Here is a 23588-nt window from a genome sequence, read left to right as displayed (position 1 = left end):
TTTGTGGAAGCTGCATTTTGTTTACAGATTCTCCAGAAAACAAAAAACCAGTTCCAAAGGTTTATACTAACTTTTGGTTCATGGAATAGTTTATAGATGTATACTGTTATAACTTGTGGTTACGGTATATATGGGAATGCAGGCTTTCATAATGTATTATGGGGGTATTATGGGGGGTTCTGTGGGGAAATAAATAGGAAGGAAATGAAATGAATATGGAATAGTAAAGGGGTGGCATTTATTTCAGCACTTTGTACATTTTATCATAGCTAATGTTTATCGGCAAGAGCCTTCCCAAAACCTGGATGCGGGTGCTAATTGAAATTGATTTAAACTAATGTCCTGAGCAGGGCTTTTTTCAGCGGGAACTCATCGGAACTGAGTTCTGGCACCTCTCAGGTGGGCACCATTGCCATTATAAGAAAACAAGGGAGATGTTCATGGTGAGTTCTGGTACCTCGTTTTCTAGACAAATAGCACAGGCCCTGAGTACATATGTTTACAAGTAGAAGCATGTTTACACAGTAGTACCACCATGTTTAGAGGGGCTTATCCTCAGGTTGGTCTATATTGAGCCTAAGATACGCAAGCAATCAGTGGACAATACAGAACAGCACGCAAGTAGAGATTTTACCAACGACTAAACATTTTTTTTATTTAAAAGAAAAAAATAAATACTGCAGAAACAACAACCAAACATACAAAGTGACGGACATATGTTAAAAAGTGAGGGGTGTCTTGCTGAAACAGTTAACTTATTTTTCTTTTTTACAATACTTAAATACAGAAAGCACTTGCCAGCTTTTTTTTATTTTAATACTGCCTTAAGCATACCATTGCATCAATCCAAAGCATATTATGGTGGCAATATATCGGGGAATTTTTGTGGAAATAATACTTCAAAAAATGAAGCATTTGAGAAAAATGCTTGCATTCAACAAGTCCTAGAGACACCCCCGGCAGGGTTCTGCTGTGTCTGCTAGAGCATAACAACATCTGCAAACTATTTTCAAGATTGGCTTAGTGGATGTAACAATAGTCGTCAGTCAGTGAAAAGGAATTTGACAGAATCTGGGTCACACAAGTAATGTTTAATGATCACTGTCTGGATATGCTTGCATTAGACCTTTAGGATTAATGCAATATCCAGTTTCCACTTGGGACCCCTTAAAGGCTCCGCTGTTCTTCAGGTTCCTCCTCCCCCTATTTCCTCAGAGTGCTCATTACAAGTAAACAGAAATGTGTAATAAGAGACAGCCATCCATATGCAGCCATTTTAGAGATGCATCATAAGAAGAGATAATTGGGTATGTTGGCTCATGTGCTAACTTAAAAAACGAAACGAAAAAACAAAACAAAAACAAAACAAAACACCCAGTATAGAATTGTAGAAAAGTCTTAGAGCAGAGCAGCACCTATTTCCTTACACAGTGCTGGGTTTGGCCTCCTTCGTACCCAAGGAGCAGCTTAGGAGGGCAGTAAGACTAAAATTCCTTTCTAATTAAGGACCTTTTTATAACAATCTTAGCACCATTTGTTTAGGTCTTGCAACAGGACGTCCATACAGTATACAATTGCCCTATGAAGAAGCCATTTAAAAATTGACTTTCAGGCCATTATCAAATTTCTCATTACAGTCACAATGTAGAAGAAGATTCTGTGTTTGAGAACTACTCTTAGCAGAGATTTCTTCAGCCTCATTCCATATAATTAGAAGCTTATGAAGGCTATTTTATTACTGGTTCCTTTAATTTCTTCCTTCTCTAGTTGCCCGAGGGGGGAGATTTTAAAGCCTCTTTTAACAAATTGTTTTCCTCTAGATTACCTATATTTCCTATTTCTTTAACATAAACTAAAAGGAAAAGCAATCATATTCCTTTTTTTTCTTTTTTGGTGAGGGAGGGAAACCAAACAGTCTCAAAGGGGCAAGCTTCACAATGAAAGGAATAGGAATATCTTGACTTTCTTCTTCTTTTTTTAAAGCAAAGTTTTAGATTGTAAAAGTCAGTATTCGAAAAAATAGATCTAAAAATAAGTATCCTCCAGGACATCATTTCTTCAGGTGCTACCAATCCTTTCACTTCTTTAGCACATTCACAGAGTTTCCTTCGTATTTGGTATTTCATCCAAGTAACATTGACATCCCTTCAGAATCCACCTCTTCCCACTGCTTCCTCTACATACCAGCTCCCCAAGTACAGTTTCTTGCCTATGGAAGGTGAATCATTGCCTTTTAGCACTGGCATGCCCTCACAAGAGACCATTTTCACTGGGCACTTCTCGCTGAGTCTTCACCTATCCCACCCAAACACAATTGTCCTTGCTACCTCCATTTAAGGGAACAAAATCCTTCACATCACTGTGCAGCTCTTCGCTTTGTCCTTTCGCAGATCTGTGGTGACTGTAGAAAGTTCCGGCCGGCCTGGCATGTGTGAAATTCGTTTAGTTGCCCTCTGAGACTTGTTCCGCTTAACATTTTTATTTGTTTTGTTCACACAGGCCAAGGTAGCAACATGAAAAATGTCCCTTACGCTGTTTTCTGACTGCAAGGCTGAACATTCAATGTATGTGGCTGCTCCAATCTGCTTGGCCATGTTTGCACCCTGTGGAGGTAGAGGAGAATAGATTAGATTACAGACATCAACAGAAATCCAGAGAGAACTAAGACAAGCCATATAATCATTACTCTGGGATGCTGTTTTAGAGATAATGCTTTGAGGAAACAAAAGGCAACACATCAGGCAAATAAGGAGAATCCACTGTCCTTATAAATACAGAAAGCAACCTAGAACTTGCAGATCATGGCCACACCGGTTTTAAAGACTTCCTGCATTAGACATGGAGACCAAGAGCATCTTCAATTTAAGCACCCTCTACCCCAGCTTACAAAGTACCCTTACAAGGAAGGAACTGAGGAGTACAAGCATAGCTGAAAAAAAAATCTATTTACCCTTTTGTTTCTGACCTGAAAGGGCATGTAGGGTCAGGCAGAGGTAGCCAACATGGAGCCCTTCAGATGTTGTTGGGCTCCAATTCCCATGAGCCCTAACTCAAATGGATGTCAGAGTTCTCTATCCACAGCAATTCATAAATTTAGGCCAATGGTCTCAAGTACTGGTGGTGTGTCTTTGTGGCCATCAGCAATCCTAGGCTGGTGTTCCTGCTAACCCGCCCCACCAGCAGATCTCATGCGAGGTCATTCACATTTCCAGAGATGAGGACAATAATTCCCTCTAGCAGAGATAGTATGTGTGGGAAAGCAAGACCAGCAACAACTCCTTACACAGACCAGATCTTTGTGGCACTTTGGGCCTTCAGTGGGTTAAGGAGTTTGCAAGGACTTCACTTGCCAAGGAGGCTGCTTTGCCTTATCTGTTGTGGTTCAATCCACTGCTTATGCAGCAGATAAAGTAGAGTTTTAGGTTTGGGTGTCTGCCATTCCCACCCCCACCCAACACAACACAACAACACAGGTTGAATAGTTTAATGTGTTCAGATTCTGACCTACAGTAGTTGACTTTAAGAAACCCCCACCTAGTTGCAGAAGAGAAAAATCCAGCCATATGCCATCAGGTGACCCCACTGAATTCAGTCTCTTAAAGCAACAGACTGGAGCTCTTCAGAAACTAGAAGTCTATGCTAGCTGCAGGGTTTCAAACATCAGATGGCATCTGTTCCATCTCTAAGCAGGGCTAGTTTTATGCCCGAGGCAAGCATACAGAATAGTTTGACCTTGAAATCAATAGGGCTTACTTCCAGATAAACATGGCTAGAATTAAAGTGTGTGCCTAGAGAACGTGGTGCAGATGCGTCAAGGGAAATGTTATTTCTCAGTCAAACTGTTCATTCCCCCCCCCTAAATCAATAGGATTAAACTTGGGTGGGGGGAACCCTGTTTACCATACAAATTAAGCATTCTAGTCCCACCATGTTATTTACCACCGCACAAAATTACCAAAAGCTTTCAAAGCATAGATAAGGAAGTCACCCACTGCAGTTCTGGATACAAGCTCTTTCAAAGATAAGAGAAAAACAAAATGCTACACGGATTTCCTGTGTAGCACCAGAGTTTTGGGGAAAACGAGCTTAACTAGAACTTGGACTGTCTAAAGATTGAGGCTGTACAAACAAAAGGTTTGCCACAGACATTAGGAAACGCCTCGCGTACTTTGTCACTGTACTACATCCTGTCAAACTGAGATGATTTGGAAGACTTCCAGAAACCATAGGCTACTGGATGATCAGAAAAGCAGTTGGAATTTTGAACCAGTTCCCCAACAAGAGCAATCCTCAGACACACAGCCTTGTGCAAACTTTTTAATGGAGGGCAGGGAGGGGGAGAATGGAGATAGGAGACTCAGTCAACATTAATTAAACAGCCTGTCTGCTAATGACTGAAGTGGCAATCAGAGGGTTTTGGATTGTACTAGTCAATTAATTCCCAGTGAGTAAAGTCAAAAACATTTTGTTGGAAACCATTGAGGAGAAGAAAAATGGAGGAGTAATCCTGCTTCATATGCTATATATATATATATATATATATATATATATATATATATATATATATATATATAATATTTATAATATACAAAATTGCAGCCCTTGGAGGCCAACGTTTGCAGCTATGGAACGTACCAGAAAAGCCTTGAATCATGACTATTACTTGGAAGCCATCACCCAAAACAGAAAGACACACTGTGGTCTTTCTGGTCCCTATTCTAGGGATGGCCTATTCTGTAGTGACCTAATGCTGTTGGACTCCAACACCCAACAGCTTCAACGAGCATGAACAATGGTCAGGGATGGTAGGAGTTGGTCCAGAAACATCTGGAGGGCCACAAGAGCCACACATCTGCTCTACTGGTTTAATGTCCCCCCCAATTCTTTTCCTATATGATTGGGAGATGAGATGCTATTATGCAAAGATCAACTATAGAACTATAGACATTACCCACCTAGGAACAACTCACTGAACTCTTTCTCCCAGGACTCTTTCCAAGATGCATCAAGAAGGATAATCTACATGCCCTAAACTGCAATCCAAACACACTTACTTAGGAATAAGTTACATTGAACTTGGTCAGCGGGACTTGTCCCTGAGTAGACATGTATAGGAGTGCATGGTTAAATGTTAGATGAGCTTGACAAGCTTTGGGAGCTCAAGTCAACATTTCTACTGGCAGAGGAGAAGTCCAGGCAGCCGTTGACAGCAGCCCTGCAGAGCCCCTTCTGAAGTACATATATAGCTTGAGGTTTTGCATGCATGTGACGCAAGCAGTACAGGTTCCTTGGGTGCCAATCATTAGCAATAAAATGGCAAGGCTTCTGTCTAGGACCGTTCCCAAAAGGGATGGAAAGAACAGCATTTACTTTGCCCTCCATTCTTTGCATCAAGCTGCTTGCCAAGCTCCAATGGAAAAAAAAGATACACTGAGAACTGAGACGCACTTGACATTAAGGTGTACAATCCTTGTGAGATGTAAAAAGGAAAGGGGGTTGGGGAGCCCATAACATTCTATGCAACTAGACAATTCTATCAAAAACAGGGACACTGTGAAGAAATGGGACACTGAAGCCCAAAAAAACCTAGCCAAATTTACTTGGAAGTAAGCCTCACCAATTTCAATGGAATTTTCTTCCAATTAAGTGTGCCTTAGAAGTGGGCAGACTGTTGGTCTTACACAGGACTGATGTTTATGGAGCTTTACAAAATACTATGTAGCTTTTATGTCATAATCCCATGGGGAGAGGAAGGCATGCAATTACTTTTACATAAATGCCCAGTTTCAAGTTTGAAGAGGTATACACACTCGCAGTGGTTCTTTTCAAAGAAAAAGAGCAGTTCTGTTTTATTGCTTACCAATACAAAAGGAAACAAAGATTGCACTCTTCCTCTCCAGAGAGAGAGAGAGAGAGAGAGAGAGAGAGAGAGAGAGAGAGAAGAACTCGTTAAAGCCACGCGGACCTATGGCCAGCTTAGTTATCCAGATTGAACAATATGGGTGGAAGAGAAGCAGAATACCAACAAATGTGGATGGAGCATAAACTGCAGGGTATGCTGTGTCTAGTGCTCCCTATTCCTTACTGAGGAGAATTATGGACTCCCCACTAAAGAGGAGAGGCACTTTCTCCATCAGCCTGATGCAGTGCCAAGTATGAAGTGGGACCATGCAACGACGCTACCACTGCTCGGCACCCACTTTCCTTATCTTGACTGAGTCACAGGAACATTGGAAGCTGCCTTACACTGACTTAGACCACTGATCTATCTAGCCTGGTATTGTCCGCACTGGGCTGTGCCAACGTGGTGTCCTCCAGAAGTCTTAGACCACAACTCCCATCAGCCCCAGCCAGAATGGCCAATGGGCAGGAATGATGGGAGTTATAGACCAAGACATGTGGATAAGCATCTGCAGGATGCCAGGTAGGGTGGTCTAAACTGACTGGCAGTGGCTTAGCAGGATTTTAGATAGAAGCCCTTCCTAGCCTTAGCTGGAGATACTACTGAGTGAACTGTTTGCTTAAGAAACACATGCTCTACCAGTGACCTACAAGCCCTTAAGTCAGTAGCATATAGCATCTGATATAAGAAAAGTGCTGATCACCAGCAGTGATGAAAAGTGGTGTAATATAACCAACACTCTGTGCCCCAAGGAGGATCTGAATCCATCAAGTCAGAAGTGTGCATCATTCATTAACAAGCAAAACATGACATAGCACTTACCTGATCATAAGATACTGGTGTTTGCCTGTGATTGGACAGCTCTACTAGTGTACTAACATCCGTGCGCAGGTCAGATTTGCAGCCAACCAGAAGCATCTTGGTGTTGGGACAAAACTCCTGGATTTCACCTTTCCACTGTAAAAAATAGTACAGTGTTAGTATCCTGCTGCCATAAGAAACACTGAGGTGGCCATCTAACGCAATGAGATGCTTTAAAGAATCATGCTTCAGTTGTCAGCTGTACTACAGTGAAGCACTAGAAGGAGACACTTGGTGTAGCACTCCCTGCATATAGGAAAGACAGAGGAGGAATTGTTTGGTTCACATTTTAAAGTGAACTTGCCTAATTTGAAATACACCAGTGCAGCAGTCCTTCAAAATTTGCAATTCTCCAAACTTATTGATGTAATTATTCAGTAAAATAATAATAATATGTACTTCATCTGAGCTTATGTATACTTCTGTTTGGGTGTTTTAAATTGGTTTTTGTTTATTTCTTGTATTATGAAAACCAGGAATAAACTATTCTTTTAAAAATGAGGACATCCACCCCTACCTGCCTACAGATAGGCCAGCTGCCACAGCATACATTACGTTCGCCCTCCCTATGACTCATTCACTCAACTGACTGAATAGATATAATCAAGGGAGTTTTCTCATAGCAAGTTTAAACAGCTGCCCAAATGCCAAGTTACAAGCAGGTCTTTCAACAAAGGAGAAGCATATAATTAGATCAAGAATATGGTCTTAACCTATGCCATACACATAGGTATGGTATATAGTCCATACTGCAGAGAACTTAAAACGTGAAGCTTAAACCTTGAATACAATGCCATCTACATTCTTCCCCCAGGTGCAGAGGACTAGCATGTAAAAACGTCACAATCACCAGAGGAATTCTAGGAATGAACAGGAATTCTAGTATTCAAGTACATTGCAGAGCATAAAAATGAATGCAACTCAGCAAAATAGACAACCATGGACAAACCATTGAAAACTGAATTAATGTTCACTCATGTCATGTGCTCTTCAATGCATGGAGTGAGGGGACGAGATAATGTCTGCAGACTCCCATTTCTGACCTCCAGCTGAAGCTCTGTATCCCACCCATAATCCACTGGCCTTACTAGCTGGGGAAAATGGGTTTTGTAGATCAAAACATCTACAGGACACCAAGCTGGGGAAGGTCTTTGCACATATAATTTACATGTATAAAGAGCTCTGTGCAATCCTACATTTTCCAGGTTTCCCAGCTGCACAGATAATATTTGCAGAGGGCTACTTATATTTAAGCCCCAATGAATTCACTGGGACTTAGCGACAGCTTACTTTGCTTAATTGCAACCTCTGCTTACACCACTGTCTCCAGCTGATGGTCTGCAGCTCACAACTGGGTCATGATCTGCCACAAACACCTTTTGGAAAGATATGGGAAAGACTGATGCAACAGAAGCATAATGTGAGAATCTACAAGTCAAAAGTGCTTCCTGTTGCAGGCTGAAGTTATTAATGCATTTTGGAGCCTTGAGAGAGGCAGAGGGTCAGTTACGGACCCCAACATAAAATCAACAATAGCACTACTGTTTGTTGTGTATCCGCAGCAGTTAATCACTGCAATACATTTGTGACATAGGAAGTAACTAAAGCTGAGTTCTAGGGACTTGCTTATGTTACTCTAGGAGTCAACCTGTTAGCGTGGAATCTGAACTTTCCCCACCTTTCCTGAGTCTACTGGGCTACACCTCTGTAGGTCATATTAGGCCTTCCACACAGACAAGCTCGATTCCAAAGTTTTGTTGATGTTGGCCATGACAACAGTAAGCAGGGCATGAGTAATGTTTGCTTTAACATCTCTGAACCGGGTGGCAGGAAGTAAAATGTGGAAAGGGAATTAAGAGCTCTCCCTACTGGAGAAGAGGATTATTTAACCCCTTCCCTTCCCCAGAACCTGCCAAGGCAAGGTAGCACCAGTTGATCCCAAGGACTTTCGTTCACGCAAACAGTAAAGATTATGGCAGCCATTTTCTCCAGAAACCTAGGAAATAGTGCGCATGTCTGACAGCAATCTAACTTGAGCCTCATCCGCACATGGCACCCTTCCATTTATGCACATGGCCTCTCGGTCATCCACTAAGAACCTACGAAGAGCCCTTCTGGATCAGATAAAAGACCCAGCTAGTCCAGCATCCTGTTCTCACAGTGGCCAACCAGATGCCTAAGGGAAGCATGCAAGCAGGACCTAAGTGCAACAACACTCTGCCCACCTGCAATTCCCACCAAGTGGTATTCAGAAACATACTGTCCCAGAGGAAGTATATATATATTACTTTTGAGCTTCTGGTGGATATCCTCCTAATTAAATCAAAATAAGCAAGGATTGGCTCACTCATCACCACTGAACAATTCAAACTCTGGTTCTTGTTTCATTTTCAAGGGGAAGTTGCATCAGAAGGAAGGGCTTTAAGAAGTATGCAGCAAAATAAAAGAGAGATGGGCAGAGTCAGTCTTCATACTGTGGCCACACCAAAGAAGAATTGGCCTCTAGTCTGACTTTAGGATTTAGGTCTGGACCAGGGATCTTCTCCTTGTGTGGCTGAACACAAGGATCACGCAGATATTGGCTCTTTTCACTTGCAAAGTGCATGAATAGTAATTATATTGATCAAAAAAGTATGCCAATAATTGTGCATCCTGTCAATATGTATTCAACTATGAAGCTGCAAAGTAAACTGATTAGATTCTGTCTAACCACTTATCAGGGATGGGGAACCTATGGAGCTGTAGATGCTGTAGATTATAACTCCTATCATACCTAACTGTTGGCCATGCCGGTTGGAACTGGTGAGCATTAGGAGTCCATCTGGAAGGACACTGGTTTCCCATTCTGGCCCTATGTATTGTCCACTCTGATTGCAGTACCTACCCCAAATGCCATTGGCCAGGGAGTTCATATAACTGTGTGTCAGGGATGGGAAACCTATAGGCCATCAAGATGTAATTGGGCTCCAAATCTCATCAGCCCTGGGCAGCATGGCCAACTGCCAGGGAGGATGAGTGCTAAGAATTCAACAACATGAGCAAGGCTGCAGTTTCTCCACTCCTGCCAAAAGTCTATAATTAGGGATTGAATCAAGAGACCTTCTTCAAGGAAATCACATGCTGCCCCACTGAGCTAAAAGTTCCTTCCCAAGGTACTAGAGCCCGAATCCCCCTCAGCACAGCAGGCTATAGGATCTGAATCTAAACCTTAGAGAAGGATTTCGAAGTGAAAGCCACCTTTACCCCATGATCAACACTTGCCTGGGCCAACACACTTGAAACCTGGGGGAGTAATGGACTAATATTTTTCAGCCTCTCAATTGGTTTGCATAATACTTGGGAGTGCGGCAACAGTCAGCCTGGCTTTTACACTTCAAGATCATATATGCAGATGGCAGCAGTGACATATCCTAGCTCTGCCTATACATTTAGAGTTATTTTCCATCACGTACCTTTTTCAACACACTGTCAAGTGTTTCTGGACGGCTTATGTCAAAACAAATTAAGACGGCATCGGAATCTGGGTAGGAAAGTGGGCGGACATTATCATAGTAAGGAGACCCTGTTGAAATAAGTGAGATCATGTTATGGGCGGAAAAGAAACATTCTGTATACACAGTTAAATGACGCACCCTAAGCATTTCATCCATGCCTCTGCTATATTTCCCTCTGGTTCCTCCTCACCCCACTTTTTCAGGATCTCGCCACCCGCCAGAATCAAGAGTGCTCCATATCCTCAGTAGGTTATTGTTAACTTAGGTCAGCTTCAAACAAATCAGCACCATCTTTGTGGTGGCTACCATAAAGCTTGGTACAACAGATCACCACGCGTGTCAAACCATGACCATGCAGGCCTTTTCCACACTGACGTAAGGCTTTCTTCTGGCCAATCTGTGCAGCAGTGATGCATGTTGAGCTGCTGCTTAGGAATGAGTTCCACAGATGTAGTTCTGAGCTTCCATTCAAAGATCAAAACAATCTGGAACTCTTCGGATGGGCCTGGATTATTAACGCATAATATGGCTAGAAAATAAGGCTCCTCAATCTCCTAACTTTGAGCCAACAACAACAACAACAACAATTCATTATTTATTCCCCAGCCATGCTGGGCAGCTTCCAGCAAAATATTAAAATACAGTAGCCCATCAAACATTAAAAGCTTCCCTAAGCAGGGCTGCCTTCAGATGTCTTCTAAAAGTCTGGTAGTTGTTCTCTTTGACCTGGTGGGAGGGTGTTCCACAGGGCGGGTACCACTACCGAGAAGGCCCTCTGCCTGGTTCCCTGTAACTTGGCTTCTCACTGTGAGGGAACCGCCAGAAAGGCCCTCGGCACTGGACCTCAGTGTCTGGGTAAAACGATGGGGTGGAGATGCTCCTTCAGGTATACTGGACCGAGGCCGTTTAGGGCTTTAAAGGTCAGCACCAACACTCTGAATTGTGTTTGGAAACGTACTTGGCTCGGAAAAGCCAAGATAACCTAATAAAATCTCTTTTTTTAAACAGTGCTTTCTTGTTCCATTTAGAATGTGGATAACCTTTGGCCCTCCAGATTTTGCTAAACTACAGCTCTCATCATCCCTGGCCATTGGCGCCGATGGGAGTTGTAGTTCAGCAACATCTGAAGGGTGAAATCTTTCCCACAACTGATTTAGAAGGACTATGGCAATACAACATTATGCCTAATTTTTGTATCAGTAGCTACAGATGTAAGTTAGGCCCAGTTGTTGTCGCAGAACCTTTCAGAATCTGCTTGAGTGTTGGACCTGCACGTGTTATTAGGTTCATTCCTAGTCAGGGCAGATGTGCTTCCTGCAAAATGCTCCTTTTTACACAACTACTTTCATTAGTAACTAAGACCAGTGATCTATCACCTTCAGCAAAAGGAAAAGACGTATCAAAGGAAAACAGTAGTTGCATTTGCTAGAAAGAGTCACACTGGTACCCACATAATTGGTGGATCTTGTCAAGGGTTAACAACTTGCATGCTGTTAGCACATCTAGGCAACAACACAAGGCAACACACCTGAATATTGGTCCCTCCTGAGGAAAAACTGTCTTTCCCTGCCTTGGGCTGTTTGCATAGTTGTAGGAGTGCACAGACAGGTTTGCACAGCCTCTGACTCAACAAGTCAACCATACACTGTGGTCACCATGGCTTAATAAGCCTCCTATTTGTGCTGCCTGCCTGGAACTTAAAGGGTCACGATCCCTTTAATCCCAGGATGACCTCTTCTGGCTCAAGCCAATGGTCCATCTAATTCAATATCCTGTTTCCCACAGTGTCCAAGCAGATGCCTCTGGGAAGCCCACATGGTCCTGCTACTGCTCCCCAGCAACTTATAATTCACTTGCAGAGAAGAATCTTGACCAACAACCATTGATATCAGGGCCACATTCAGCTCTGTGTGTCAAACATTGCGGAGACTCAGTATAAATAAGTCATCACTGTTACGCACAGCCACAGCCCACATAGGTCCCATGGTGTCTGGCAAAACACATTTATATGTAATTATTAATATCCTCTGAATATATTACATCAGGAACATCATCCGCACCAAATATCAATTAAATCTTTGCAGCTCTCACAGTTTAATGAACTGCTAGAACCTGGAACAGCTAATTAGAGGGGATTTCTCTTTTGGTATTTACGTTCAGCATCTCCTTGAGCGCCACTGCCTTTTCGGCAGCTTCCAGCAAGGCAAAAGAGCCTAACCCTATGGCTTATTTTAAATGACCAAGAGCTCTCTCCCAGGAATCCAGAGGAACAGAATTCAAACTTATCAACATTTCAGGTGGGACCTGCAACAATGTAAATGCTCCTGCCAACCATGTCATCTTCTAGGATGCGCTATTACACATCACCTGGGAAGGCAGGCGAACTAATGCCAGTGTAATGGAAGAAGCAAAGATCACCAGTGTTGAAGCAATGATTCTTCAACATCAACTTCATTGGACTGGTCATGTTGTGCGGATGCCTGATGATCGTCTTCCAAAGCAACTACTGTACTCTATTCTGAACTTAAAGATGGAAGGCGTAATGCTGGTGGGTCAACAAAAGAGGTTCAAAGACTGTCTCAAGGCAAATCTTATAAAACGTAGTATAAACCGACAACTTGGAAACACTGGCCTGTGAGCGCTCGAAATGAAGGATCTTACTTGGCTATTGCCAAAGAATATTCCATTCCCGCACCACCACCAGTTTTTTTCCTCTGAGAAGTCACTGCTCCACAACCACTGAGCATGCTCAGTCCTCACTGGACTATTATTGGGGGTTCCCACAAACATTTTTGCACTTCTCCCAACTTTGGATTTCCCCATACCTGCCAATCCTGTGAGGTGCTGCCCATTTTGGTTGCATAAGAATCCACACTTGGGAGAAGGGAGTTTACTATTTATGTACAGGATTATTGGAAACACATTAGGTGTGTTAAGAAAACACTAGATAGTCAGGTTCACCCACTGGGGTTGGGCGAAGCTGGTTGTATTCAAAATCTCCAGGATTTAAATGGATGAAATGAAAACAGTGCTTTCAAGGGCTGTACAGAAACGGCCATGCAATCGCTTGTGTGCAGGTTCCTCCTCCTTGCAAAAGAAGCTCCTGCTGTTTCAGGGTGTAGTAAGGTAAACAGCAAAAGGAACTCATCTCAAAAAAAACAGACCAGCTGGGCAGCTAAAGACCATAAGGAAAGAATTTGAGGAATGCTACTTTTGAAGCAAACAGGAACATATGGGCTGAAGCCTTGGCAAACAGAGGGTAGTCTGCTCAGTCTGAAACTTTCCTCCAGATTCTCCATAGCCTTGAATCACATGCCTATGTATTGCTACTGATAGCTTCAGTGCGTCAGAAACCTATCGTAATGCTCATCTCTCAGCACAAGAGTTAAACGTGCAGCAGGCTATTTAAACCTCTGCAGGAAGTGGAGATTTCCTTTTTCCTAGCACAATATCCGATTTCATGTGCCTTGTCAAAGCAGGCACAGGCAATGGGTCAAACAGCCTCTCTTATCGGTTCTGCGAGAGGCCATTAACCTTTGAGCTGGGTCCCAAGAGCCAAAATTTGTCAGGCTGCAGTTTGGATACCGCTAAAGGCATACGTTCTCAGGGAACTAATAGGCATGGGTCAATGGCTGCTTTATTACTGGGACAGTACTGCCAAGTGACAGCTGTATTGCAGAGGCAGCCTAGGAAGACTTGACGTTATTGGATTCCAATTCCCATCAGCAACACCAATGGGGTGAGAGGATGGAGGTTGTGGTTTAACCACGTCTGGAAAGCACTGTGTTGGCTACCCCTGCTGTAAGGTATTTTTGCAAAACAAGCAGAAGTCCATCAGCCCACACCTGTCTATGGAAGCTATAAAAAAAAGAGTTCTTAATCATTACAAACCCCCATGAGGATTACTACCGATGAGGCTACTATTGGGAAAAGGGAAGTGGACATTATCCATGAGGACATGAGATGATTTGTCCGTCTAATCAGGCATTGGTTACTCTGACTGGCACTGGCTATCTGATTTTTCAGGCTGGAGAGGTGCTATTTCCTGTCACCTGATCCATTTAACACTATCAATGGCTTAATAAGTAACTAACTGAAACCTCCATGCACTCAATTCCAGATACAGGGGTGAGGGACAGACTACAAGCTTTTGCCTTTGGGTTGCAAGCTTCCCAAAGACCTGGGACCTGATGAATCTTGGTCTGATGCAGCTTGTGTTCCTACACATATGGGGCGTTCCACAGGGCGGGTGCCACTACCGAGAAGGCCCTCTGCCTGGTTCCCTGTAACTTGGAACCTGTGGCTCTCCAGTTGTTGTTAAGACTCCAATTCCCATCAGTCCCACCCATCATGGCCAATGGCCCAGGGTGATGGTGACCTATAATCCAACCACATCTGGAGGGCCACAGGTCCCCTAATTCCTGTTCTTATCAATCTCCTAAAGTCAACCAAAGAATTCCATGGCAAGCAGAGATTTTAAAGCAATTCCTCCAGCTCTCGTGCTCCATCTACTGCACCAGATTGGCCCCTGGTGCAGAATTCCATGTGCTAGACGACCTCTACTAATTCCAGAGTGTTAGGCAGGTGTAGATCACATTGCACTTTCCACCCACAGCTATCACTTAGCTCTAGGCAGAGTTGCCACCCTCCTTTCTCATCAGAATATTCTGAAACAGGTATGGGCAGGATAAGGCATTTGCTTTTAAGGATCATTAAAATTTGGACAGAGACGTTGCTTGCTCAAGAGAAGAGTGAAGAGCCTCACCCAGGGCAAAAAAATTCCTTAGACACATACCTAAGTGCTCAGTCACCACTCCTCAAGAGGTCTATCGCACCATATATGTACAAGCATACGTAGGGCATGCACTTATACCAGTCGGATCTTTGATTACATTTGCTATGGGCAAAAATTTCCTGTTATTACAATGCAGCATGCTAAGACAAGTATATGAAGCTTTCACATAAATGAGACAAGCTGGCATTCTTCTCTGGGAAAGAATGCAAGGGGATGAATGAGAGGCTTAAGTGCATCCTTTGAGAGTGTGCAGAATTCAGATGCTTCACAAGAAATGTGTTTTCTCTCTTCTTTCAAATAAGCAATAGTGGGATCCTTTATCAATGCCCAAAGAAGACAGCCACCCAGAACAAAAGCCGAGATAGAATTCAATAGGGCATTTCATCATTCCAATCTCCTTACCAGAACAAAATCCTCAGAGCCTGAGGAATCTTGGGAATGCATGTCAAGTCTAAACAGACCCTTTTCAAGGCAGCTCAATAGCACACTGTTCAATCTTTCTCCAAGATGGTCTCAGAAAATGTGAAACCATGCTCAACTAAAGAAAATGTGCAGATTGACAAAATCACTGTGACTCCAACAAAGCTTCAGATCCAGATTGTGTGAAATGTATACCACACACGCATACCCTTTTCATCCTCCTGCAACCTGGTGCCCTCCAGATGTTGTTGCAACTGTAACCCATACCATCCCTGGGAATTGGGAGTCCAAAACATTGGAGGATGCCAGGTTAGCCCACAAGAGCAGCAGGAACACCATGATAGGATTTTGATTCTTAAAGTATGCTTCAAAGTAAGCCTGTGCCACTTGTGTAAAAGTATCTATTAGCCTGACTCCATATGGACATTTAAAGCAGCTAAACACTCAAAAAAATGCAGTTTATAATCCCATAGGCAAGATAGGAAATGAGCAAAACTCTGCCATTACACCTTGCATGAAAGTTGCCAAAAGGAAGCCAAGGACTTCCTTTTGGCGACAAGATCACCTGCCAAAATGGCGCTTTGGAAGTAAAGATTGTCCACTCTGCTTGGTAAATTGGTGGCAATACCAGGCTCACAGGGACATGCTGACTCAGCATAACCTAAAGTTTTGGCTTAAATTTATGTGGCTTTTCATTGAGTAATTCTATTGCATCATGTCTGATGTGATCTCTGTTCAAAGTACAGACTTCTTGTTTGCTAACAATAATTTCCCCATCTGCCGGGGCTCTGTAAACTGTTGTTCTATGTGGGGACCAATAATCTCTAACACTTTTTAGGATCCACAAATTACAACTCCAAGGATTCCTTGGTGTTTTCCCCCTCATTTGGGTTGATTACGATGATGATTTTGATGATGAGAGAGGTTGAAATAGCACACAATCACTTAGAACAGTAGAAAAGTCTGCCACTACCATTTGTTACAGACTAATGTCAGATCAGACTTACTGGCAGCCAGCAGTAACTTGTGGTCAATCTTTGTTGTCAGATATCTGCCCATGACTGGGGTGAAAGACTGCCTCAGCATGTCGGTCCCATACCAATGTCATAAGCCAGGCATGTCCAAAGTCCAGCCCAGGGGCCTAATTTGGCCTGCTGGTTGGTTTAATCTGGCCCCTGCAGCAGATTATTTCCCAGTGTAAAATCCTTTAAAAAAAGCTCAAAACTTCAATCCTTTTTAAAAATAGTTAACAACTTTGGTTGGCCCTCACGCATGTTCACTTCATCAAATCTAGTCCTCTTTGAAAAAAGTTTGGACACCCCTGTTAAGCTGACCAAGTTATCAGTTTGCATGTTCATCTCTGAAGTTTACAAATTAAAATCAAAATGCTTGGAAGTCGCTCTCCCTAAGTAGCAGGTATTTGTTTTCCAAAGTAAGGCAGGGATGGGGAATCTGTTGCCCTCCAAAGGTTGTTAGATCCTAGTAATTTCCAATTAAAGAATACTGGATTCAGGGTAACTGAGTAACCAGCTGCTAAAGGCTACAAGAGGAAGAATGCAATTCAGGGTTTAATTCATTTGTCAATAATAAGCACCCTTTTTATGAGGTACACCAACATTCTGGAACTTATACAGAACTCTTCAGGGGATCAAACAGTTTTGTCTGATCTATATAGAGTGAAAGAGACACAGTGAGCCTCAGAACCACAGCAAGCTCAATTCACTGGGAATCTCTCTTTAGTACTCTTGTTGAGAACGTCCATCCCAAGTCCACATTTTCAGTAATATTCTGCAATCCATGAAGTATTTGGGATATACAGTCTAGTTAAGCCCATAAGATGGTTGCAACTGCTTCACGGTTTTATGGTACACCCATGAAATTTGAATTATGTAAGAGAGTCAAGTTTTAATAAGGAAGATAAAATATGTGTTTCAGCTTTGATAGGATATTCAGCAGAAGCCAGACACAGGTAAATTGTCTTTATGGATTCCATTAGGATCTGAAGAAGCTATGAGTAGCCAAACATTATTCTGAAATGATCTTGTTAAAAAAATGAGTTCATTTACTGCTACTGCATGCCATATAATAAGACTACAGAATTATATATGATTTTCTGCAAATTATTCCACAGCTGCTGTGAAGGGGGAGAGGGTGGAAACCAGATACATATCCAGTCCAATTGTGTTAATGTGCAATGCTCAAATATTTCTCCTTCTAAAGATTTAATACCAATATACCCTCCCCAGGAAAGGTCAAGATATTTCAGGATATCTGAAGGATCTGAAGAGCACCAGGTGATGATTTAAAGGAGATATACTTGTTTAAGGGGGTTAACACTGGAGACTAATAAACTCATATGGAAATGTCTTGGGAATACCACTATAAAATTCAACTACGGTAGCACCTTAAAAAAGTATTTCCTAAGTGGCATCATTAAATGTGGGTCATTATTTCGGTGTGTGGTTATTGTACAGTAGAGACATTCTGTAGTCACTAAACTGTAGGATTTCCAATATTATCTTTCATGTCCCATTGCTCTATAAAAGCATTGCAAGAGTGCTGCCAAAACTTTAAATAATGCAAATCCTTCCAGACAGACCATCTAGAATAGCTTGTTTTACCCTATTTTGCCCCAGTTGCCTTTGAAAGGAAAATATCACACTATATTGCTCATCATTAACCTCTGCAACCAACTTAGTTGTTGCAGATCTAACCTACTTAAGCTATGACACCTTACTGGAAAATGAGGGCTGTTGACTTAGACTAATAAGACCTATCTTTTAAAAAGGGTTAAGAAACTGTCATACAGTAATAATTCCAAATCAATTGCAGCTGATCTTATCTAAATAATCTACAACCAGGAAACAAACTCAGAGATAGCAGATCATAAGATCTGAGGCCCAGATAACTAGGCGTCCAAATCCGTATTTTGATAAATAACCAATATGTTGAATCAAAGATCATTAATAAGTGTCTGTAAAATACCAAACTAATATATTGAAGGCCTCTTTGAATCAACCTTCATATCCTGTTTAGAATGTGAGGCTATGCCTTGGTCCATGTTAAGCCCAGGAAGAAAGAATCCCAGAGCCAGGACGGTGTGGTGGTTAATGGGTTAGCCTGGGAGCAGGGAAGCTAAGGTTCAAATCTCCACTCATCCATTTGGGTGACATTGGGCTAGTCAATGTCAGTCCATCTAACCTTCCTCACAGGGTTGCTGTGAGGATAAAATAGAGAGATAGATCCAACCCTTGTTGGAAAAGTGGAATATAAATGTAATAATAAATAAATAAGTTTGGAATAGGCAGAAGAGTCCACTATGAGTAAGTCCCAGTGGCAAATTTCTGAAGGAATGAGCAAGCAAATGTCAATGGCAGCCTAATCCCATACATATTCACACAGAGTAAGTCTCATTGAGTCCAATGGGACTTTACTTTCTGACCATTATGCAAGATACAAAAAGCATAGATTAATGTCAGTCCTCATGCACAAAAAATATATTTAAGAAATAAAGTCTTGCAGATGCAATAAATTTCACCTCTCCCTTTTAATTCCTTTGCTGCCCCTCTTCATTTCATGTTCATTCTCCTACTAAGGCAATGGGAGACAGGGAAAAGAGAGTTTAATTTGGCTTTATCACAGACGAGTGAAAAAGGCAGCAAGCATTCCCCTGTAGGAGAGAGAAAAAATGAAAAAGGACCAGAACTGCCAGCCTTCACAGCTGTCATCCACATCTGGAAGCATGCATTCCAGTGATGCCAACAGCAGTAATGTTGGTGTTAAGGCTGCTAAGGCAGAAAGAGCTTAGCTGTGGTTTCTTCAAAAGAGCTGTACAAGTGTTGCCAGATTTACAAGACAAGCAGAGTCTTGCCACTTCAGCCTTTTATCGCCTTCGACGTGCCTTCCTCACAGGACAGCCCTTTGTGTGCCACAAGCAGATTTTGTGTCTAGGCTCTTACTACTGGCAGGCAAGTAAAATAAAATCAATCTTGTCCACCTCTTGAAGTTACTGCAAAGCCATAAGTAATTCAACTATGCTTTTCATTCTACTGTAAAAACACTTTGTGTGTGTGTGTGTGTGTGTGTGTGTGTGTGTAGGGGGTATCTTCTCCAGCTCCATTTTGCTTCTCTGCCCTGGGATTGATGGCTTCTACGTTGGGTGGTCTGCTCCCTTCCTGCATTCAGTGACAAGAGACAGCACTCACATTCCCTTGCTAGCTGCTCTCAGCACCCTGCACATTCCTTTGTCTCCCTTCTCCTTGGTCGCCCTCTTGCACTCTGCCACAGAGTGTTCTTTAATCTGTCATAAACGCCAGCGAACAAAGATGATTTTAACTCTCCCCCATTAAACACGGTGCTTTATAGCCCTCATCTCAGCCAATGGATTATCTCTGCAGGAGCTATAAAAAAACAACCCAAAAAACTTAACACATTTCATATACACTAGCACAAGAATGGGAAATTATGTCCTAGAGAGAGAGAGAGAGAGAGAGAGAGAGAGAGAGAGAGAGAGAGCGAGCACTCTTTGGAGGAACCTACTATAAGCTCCAAGTCCCCCCCCCCCCGTCTTTAGAGAACAGATGGGGAAAGTGCGGGCCTGAGATGTTGCTGGACTGACTCCAACCAACACCAGCTCCAGCCAGCATGGCCAACAACCAGCAATGATGAAGCTGCAGTCCAACAACATCTGGAGGACCACGTTCCCCATCTTAACTTCAGAAGATACTGGCTACGATGACTCCCATACACTCATTTCCACCATAAACCAAGCACAGCCCAGAACTAGCATCCCTTGGAACAGGGAAGGTCAATTGGCATCCTGGATATGGCTCCAAAGCCATTATAATCTTGGTGACCCTACCAAGAACCTTTCCAAGTTGTAAACAGGTGTAAACAGCTCCCTTTTGGATGTTCTATGTCAAGAGCAGCCAACATGGTGATCTGTGGATTCTGCTGGACTCATCATCCCTCACCACTGGCCATGCGGGCTCGGGGGTGACAGGAGTTGGAGTCCAGCAATGTGTGAAGGGCACCATGTTGGTGACCTCTGTCCCATGCAATGCCATGCTTAAATGTTATTCTCCATGGAGGCTTATGCTACTAAATGGGCTAACTTTATTATTATGGCGCCAACCTCTATACTAGCTTTTCCCAACCTTGGACTATAGCTCCAGTCAGCACAAGGCAGCATGGCCCAGTGGTCAGGGATGATGGGAATTGCTATGCAACAATATCTGGGTACCCAAGGCTGGGTGAAGCTGCTCTAGACTACTGTCTGGAGTGGTTCCCAAGATTATGAAACTTGGCCACAACTGCTATAGAAGAAAATGAACATTTGTCCCTCAAAACTGGATTTCTTAGCTGACCCAAGTTGTACTTTTTCTTCCGTTTCCCCCTAAAGCAAGGTTCTACAAGACAGTGGCTGTGACTCTTATAGGAAAGGCAATAATGCCTTGAACTACGTGGCCAGCTGTCAATTTGGAAAGGAGGTGGATAGCATGGTACTGGAGCAAAGTAGAAGAACACTGCTTTCTTTAATCAAACAAGACTTTTGTGCCACATCTGAGTGACAGAGGACAGCCTTTGCAGGCAGAAGGTTCCAGGTTCAATCCTTGCTGTCTCCAGGAAGGACTCCCAGGAGCTCCTGTTAGTCAATGTAGACCAGTGTTTCCCAAACTTGAGAGTTGTAATCCAAAACAGCTGGAAATCCATCATCCCTTGCTAGCAAGACCAGAGCTCAGGGAAGATGAGAATTGTAGTCCAAAAGCAGCTGGAGACCAGAGTTTGGGAAACACTGATGTAGACAATACTGAGAAATCGACCAGTGGTCTGGCTTGGTATTAAGACGCTTCATCTGCTGCTAGTCTCCTATACCTACTGTACCTACAAACAGGCAACATAATCAATGAACATCACAACCACTACCAAACTCCAGTTTTCTTTCTTTCTCACTCGCTTAACTTCCACATCTTCTCCCAGTAGAAAAGCTTTCTCACCCCCTGCTGGTTTTACAGCCAAACACTTCCAATGAGTAACTTTACTCCCAGGCCCACTAATTCTCATTATGCTCAGTTCAATGCTTCATATGCATGGGGTTTTTTGGGGGGGGGAGGGGGTAGGGATATTTGGAACACTTAGAAGCAGATCCTAAGGAGGAGTGGGGACACGACTCAGCAAGGAAAACATCCTCTCACACTTAGGCATTTGTGTAGCTGCTAAGCTTCTTGTTTCTGTATAATCACATATTACCAAAAGGAGAACACATGTTGGTTTTCACAGCGGCGGCGACAAATATTAAAATGAAAGGCTCATGATAGGCCATAATAACCCTCTCCCATCTGCTCAGTTAATTATCCCAAGAACCTCTATAGAGTCAAGCCGGGAAGGCGAGTTAAGTAAACACGATTGTCTCAGTCTCACCACAATGCAGAAATAGTTGCAATTAAAAAGAGGGGGCAGGGAGGGAAAGGAGTCAGGTTGCATTAAAGTCCATTAAAGTAAAATAAAAAACTAAAAGGCAAGTAGTTACGTCATCTGCAGGGTGTTAACAACAGAGGCTACAGCAATGGTTGTAATTATATACAAACCAATGTGAGTCACCAGAATGGCATGGAAACAGAACAGGCATTCCCAAGAACAAGAAAATCCCTTACCAGAAGTATCCCAGAGACTGAGTTCTATCCTTTGTGTGTCTATTTCAAAACTGGCCGTGTAATTCTCAAACACTGTGGGGACGTAGTTCTGGGCAAAGAAAGGGAGAAAGCACAAACAGTAGATTACCACCTCTTGAAAGTCAGCACCGCATATCAAACACATCTTTCTTGTAAATTCGGGGGGGGGGGGAGAGACTACAGAGATTTCAACCTAAATTGGCCCCTCACCCTTCTTAATTGTTTAACCATTTCCTATCTACTGCGGGATTAGACCGTTTTCACTGAAAGCCAACAAAGCGTTTGAAACGAGGCAACTTACACCAGCGGGGTGGCCTCGTGAATTCCAGCGCGACGCTGAAACCCACGACCTATAAAAATACGGACAGATCTAATAGCTTCCCTCCACCACCACTGGGCGCGACGCTTGAACCGGCACTGCCTCGGTGAATGGGTCTGTAATTCGAACGCAGAAAGACCGTTCGAGTTTTACCCCGCATTCCACGCGTGGCACACAATAGGGCACGAGAGAGAGGTTGTCTTAAAAATGCTTTATTTTTATTTATTTTTTAGTTATTCCTGGGGGATTCCTGGGAAGGTGGGGGGTTAAGCATCCTGGGATCTCTTCTGTGAAAACGATCTAACCCGCTTTAAACTGCTTTTCCACAGATTAACAGATAGCGCTGAAAGTTAACTTTAACAAAAAAAATAAAAATCACAGCGCTTCTCTTCGTAAAAGAACCACGGAGCGCTAAATTCCTAGAACTCAGACAAGCGGGTCCACACACGTACCTCCGGGAAGCAGTCCTTGGCAAAGACGTGCAGCAGAGCCGTCTTTCCGCACTGAGTATCCCCAACCACGACTATCTTGCACTTCACGTTTTGATTAGGATCCATGATCGATTTGCTGGATAATTTCTGGCTGGCTCTTCTTTCCTTCATTGAGGTGTCCTTAGCCCTTCCCCCCGTCTTCTCTCAAACAAAACCAACGAAATGGCAAGATGGGGAGCAGAAACCAATAAAAACAGAAGAAACCGCGCGGTTCGCTGCCGTGCGCTCGACAAGTCCTTTCTGCCTTGCCGCCGCCGCCGCCGCCGCCCCCTCTAAAGTTCTTCCTTCCCTCCTAGCAGGTCCGGCTGCTTGCAAACTGCTTTGTTTCACTCCGCCCTGCCCGGATTTATACGCCCCGCCGCCTTCCAATCCGGAGCTCAAGGAGAGAAAGTAAGCGATCCGCCTCTTGTCCTTTTATGGAGCCTGCAAAGCGCGGCCAAGGAGGCGGCTTCGGCCGGCTGCGACGCGCCCTCTAGGGGAGAAGCGACCTGGAGCAAGCGGAGGGAGGACTCCGCACAAGGAAGGAGGAAGCAGCTTCAGTTTGTTTTAGCTGCTGCTGCTTAGGAACCCGAAGGAAGAGAGAGAGGATGTTTTGGCCACGAAACTCGTCCGATCGCGTTCCTTGAGACAGACAC

At 43.2% G+C, this 23588-nt stretch overlaps 1 protein-coding gene across 1 annotated transcript; it reads right to left on the bottom strand.

Annotated features, from left to right (window-relative positions):
- Nucleotides 1–628: 628 nt before the first annotated feature.
- RND3 (Rho family GTPase 3) lies at nt 629–23259 on the bottom strand. The gene is made up of 5 exons (XM_035131427.3): nt 22915–23259; nt 22126–22213; nt 10216–10325; nt 6725–6859; nt 629–2603 (listed from the first exon to the last, which is right to left on the bottom strand). Exons 1-5 carry the CDS (start codon nt 23062–23064, stop codon nt 2352–2354), a joined length of 735 nt encoding a protein of 244 aa, XP_034987318.1. The 5' UTR covers nt 23065–23259; the 3' UTR covers nt 629–2351.
- Nucleotides 23260–23588: the final 329 nt, after the last annotated feature.

This window comes from Zootoca vivipara, chromosome 1 (assembly GCF_965207765.1).
Source record: "Zootoca vivipara chromosome 1, rZooViv2.hap1.1, whole genome shotgun sequence".
NCBI classification, from domain to species: Eukaryota; Metazoa; Chordata; class Lepidosauria; order Squamata; family Lacertidae; genus Zootoca; species Zootoca vivipara.
Note: the sequence above shows the minus strand (reverse complement) of the source record. Positions and strands in the feature narration are given on the sequence as shown.

What these genes read in the sequence shown, in the direction of transcription:
- RND3 (XM_035131427.3), bottom strand. Translation starts at nt 23,064, where the DNA reads ATGAAGGAAAGAAGAGCCAGCCAGAAATTATCCAGCAAATCGATCATG. An exon ending in CCAAGGACTGCTTCCCGGAG is followed by an intron (nt 22,214 to 22,914) that starts GTACGTGTGTGG and finishes TTCTTTGCCCAG; the next exon opens with AACTACGTCCCCACAGTGTT. An exon ending in TTGACAGTGTGTTGAAAAAG is followed by an intron (nt 6,860 to 10,215) that starts GTACGTGATGGA and finishes TATTTTTTACAG; the next exon opens with TGGAAAGGTGAAATCCAGGA.